The sequence below is a fragment of the Brachyhypopomus gauderio genome, unplaced genomic scaffold, assembly GCF_052324685.1.
Source record: "Brachyhypopomus gauderio isolate BG-103 unplaced genomic scaffold, BGAUD_0.2 sc95, whole genome shotgun sequence".
Classification (NCBI taxonomy): Eukaryota; Metazoa; Chordata; class Actinopteri; order Gymnotiformes; family Hypopomidae; genus Brachyhypopomus; species Brachyhypopomus gauderio.
Genome location: NW_027506916.1, coordinates 125,001 through 128,313, shown reverse-complemented (window position 1 = coordinate 128,313; position 3,313 = coordinate 125,001). Strand labels below are relative to the sequence as shown.

General features: G+C 46.9%; 1 protein-coding gene across 1 annotated transcript in view; it reads right to left on the bottom strand.

The window, feature by feature from the left end:
* Nucleotides 1–1,533: 1,533 nt before the first annotated feature.
* Nucleotides 1,534–3,313, bottom strand: part of inpp4ab (inositol polyphosphate-4-phosphatase type I Ab) — a 42,567-nt gene continuing 40,787 nt past the window's right edge. The window contains 3 exon segments of the mRNA XM_076992610.1: nucleotides 1,534–1,623; nucleotides 1,625–1,774; nucleotides 1,776–1,807. Coding sequence (XP_076848725.1) covers nucleotides 1,534–1,623; nucleotides 1,625–1,774; nucleotides 1,776–1,807 — 272 coding nt within the window.

Sequence of the window (3,313 nt, the reverse complement as noted above, 5' to 3'; positions counted from 1 at the left end):
CACACACACACACACACACACACACCACACACCACACACACACACACACACACACACATATATATATATATATATATATATATATTAGGGGTGGGACGCGATCAAAAAAATTAATCGAATTAATCGGAAGCTTTGTAATTAATTAATCGAAATTAATCGCATTTTAATCGCATTTCAGTATTTAACATGAGAAATATTCATTTAAGTTTGAATGATGAATGAATCAATGAACATAATCATAAACTTCAACATCTTGTTTATTTTTCCACCAGTCTACTACGAAGACAAATATATGTGTAGTGTGCAGAAAACAGTTCAGGGGGTGGTGTGGGGGTGTTGAGTGGGGTGTGGAGTGGGTGTTGAGTGGGGTGTGGAGTGGGGTGTGGAGTGGGGTGTGGAGTGGGTGTGGGTGTGGAGTGGGTGTGTTGTGGTGTGTTGAGTGGGTGTGGGGGTGTGGAGTGGGTGTGGGGTGTTGAGTGGGGTGTGGAGTGTGTGTGGTGTGAGGTGTTGAGTGGGGTGTGGAGTGGGTGTTGAGTGGGGTGTGGAGTGGGGTGTTGAGTGGGGTGTGGAGTGGGTGTGGTGAGTTGAGTGGGTGTGGTGTGGGTGTTGGAGTGGGGTGTTGAGTGGGTGTGGAGTGGGGTGTGGTGTGTTGAGTGGGTGTGGAGTGGGTGTGGGGTGTTGAGTGGGTGTGGTGTGTTGAGTGGGTGTGGAGGTGGGTGTGGGTGTTGAGTGGGTGTTGAGTGGGGTGTGGAGTGGGTGTGGGGTGTTGAGTGGGTGTGGTGTGGGGTGTTGAGTGGGGTGTGGAGTGGGTGTGGAGTGTGGTGTGGGGTGTTGAGTGGGGTGTGGAGTGGGTGTGGAGTGGGTGTGGAGTGGGTGTTGTGTGGGTGTTGAGTGGGTGTTGAGTGGGTGTGGAGTGGGTGTGGTGTTGAGTGGGTGTGGAGTGGGGTGTTGAGTGGGTGTGGGGTGTTGAGTGGGTGTGGGGGTGTTGAGTGGGTGTGGTGTGGGGTGTTGAGTGGGGTGTGGAGTGGGTGTGGTGTGGGGTGTTGAGTGGGGTGTTGAGTGGGTGTGGAGTGGGTGTGGGGTGTTGAGTGGGTGTGGGGTGTTGAGTGGGTGTGGAGTGGGTGTGGTGTGGGGTGTTGAGTGGGGTGTTGAGTTGGGTGTGGAGTGGGTGTTGAGTGGGTGTGGTGTGGGGTGTTGAGTTGGGTGTGGAGTGGGGTGTGTGAGTGGGTGTGGTGTGGGGTGTTGTGGTGGTGTGGGGTGTTGGTGGGTGTGTGTGGTGAGTGGGGTGTGGTGTGGGGTGTTGTGTGGGTGTGGTGTGTGTGAGGTGTGGTGTGGGGGTTGAGGGTGGTAGAGTGGGGTGTGGTGTGTTGAGTGGGTGTGGAGTGGGGTGTTGAGTGGGGTGTTGAGTGGGTGTGGAGTGGGGGTGTTGTGGTGGGGTGTGGTGTGGGGTGTTGAGTGGGTGTGAGTGGTGTGGTTGTGTTGGGGGGTGTGGTGTGGGTGTTGAATGGGGTTTGTGCAGGGTCGACGTGTGACTCACTTCTCAGCCAGCGTCTGCTGTTCATTGATGCCCACGCTGAAGTGCACCGGCTGCACACGCAGCAGCATGCCGCTCTGGATCTCACGTTGGTAGCGCGTCGAACAGGCAGCCTGGCAGCGGGATACGCACGTTGAACCCATCACGGTTCCCCGAAATCACGGGCAGCGTGTCAGGAGGCGACGCAGAGATCGCCTGCGTGACCTTAAACGTTACATTACGCAGATCCATGATGCCCACAACTCATGTCCTCCAGCATGGCCAGCTCCTCACCTACAACACACACACACACACACACACACACACACACACACACACACACATATATATATATATATATATATATTTATATACACACATACACACACACACACACACATACACACACACACACACACACACACATATAGCGAACCGTGACCCCCCCCCGGGAATTTTTTTTTTTCCTTTCTTAATAAACTACAATAAAGAAAAACTGAGACGACAGTACAGCTTTAAAAACGCAATAAACAATAATATCTGTACTAGATAACGTCTTAAGCAAAATAAGTTTCCAAACAAAATAAGGTTCACAGCTCCGTGGTTCTCGGAAGCGGAATATGTAAATGAGGACGTCAAAGGGATGAATCGAAACTAGCTAGCGGTGGTGCTAACGACAGCTAGCGTCGCCACAGCGGGCGGAAATTATCATACAGTTAAGCCCGCCCACTAAGAGAGAAGATATGATTGGTCAATTTTGCTGTCATTTGAAACTGGTATTGTGCTGAATTATAACTGCCAGGCCCTCTGTAAACTAACAGCGGTCATCACAGTCCTGATAGGGGGAGACACAGGCTCACAGGCTTCCACTTAACCCCTCACCTTCCAACACAGATTGAATAGACACAGGTGAATAATTTATTTGCTTATATTTTTGTAATTGTTTAGATGTCGAATGTCAAACTGTAAGTAGATCAAATAAATTTGGATAATTATATATATAATGCTTTAAGAATATTTTAGGCCCTCTGAGAGGGTGTAGAGGGCCCTGACGGTTCCCCACTGATATAGACACATACACACACATATGTATATATATATATATATACACACATACACACACACACTATATATATATATATATATATATATAAATAATAATAATAATACATTTTATTTAATGGCGCCTTTCAAGTCACTCAAGGTCACCTTACAACTCACATTAAAATAACAATAAACAGTAAACCCATACAGAGAATATATAAACAATCCACAATGGCGCCTTTCAAGTCACTCAAGGTCACCTTACAACTCACATTAAAATAACAATAAACAGTAAACCCATACAGAGAATATATAATAAACAATCCACTTTGTAAAAAATACAATAAAATAAACACAGTCAATTAAATGAATAAGCAATTTTAAAAATATGAGTTTTTAAAGCAGATTTAAACTCTGCGATTGAATCCAGCATCCGAATATGATAAGGTAGTGAATTCCAAAGGTTAGGTGCAGCATGAGAGAAAGCCCTAGAACCCACTGTGCTAAGCTTAATGACAGGAAGTGCCAATAAGCGTGCTGATGAAGACCGCAGAGAACGGGGTGGAGTGTATATCTGAAGAAGATCTGCTAAATAGCCAGGAGAGAGGTTATGTAGTGCCTTAAAAGTTAAAAGCAAAATTTTTAACTGAATCCGCTCCAACACAGGAAGCCAGTGCAGCTGAATCAACAGAGGTGTAACATGATCAAAAGATTTTGAGCGTGTAATAATTCGTGCTGCAGAATTCTGAACTAGCT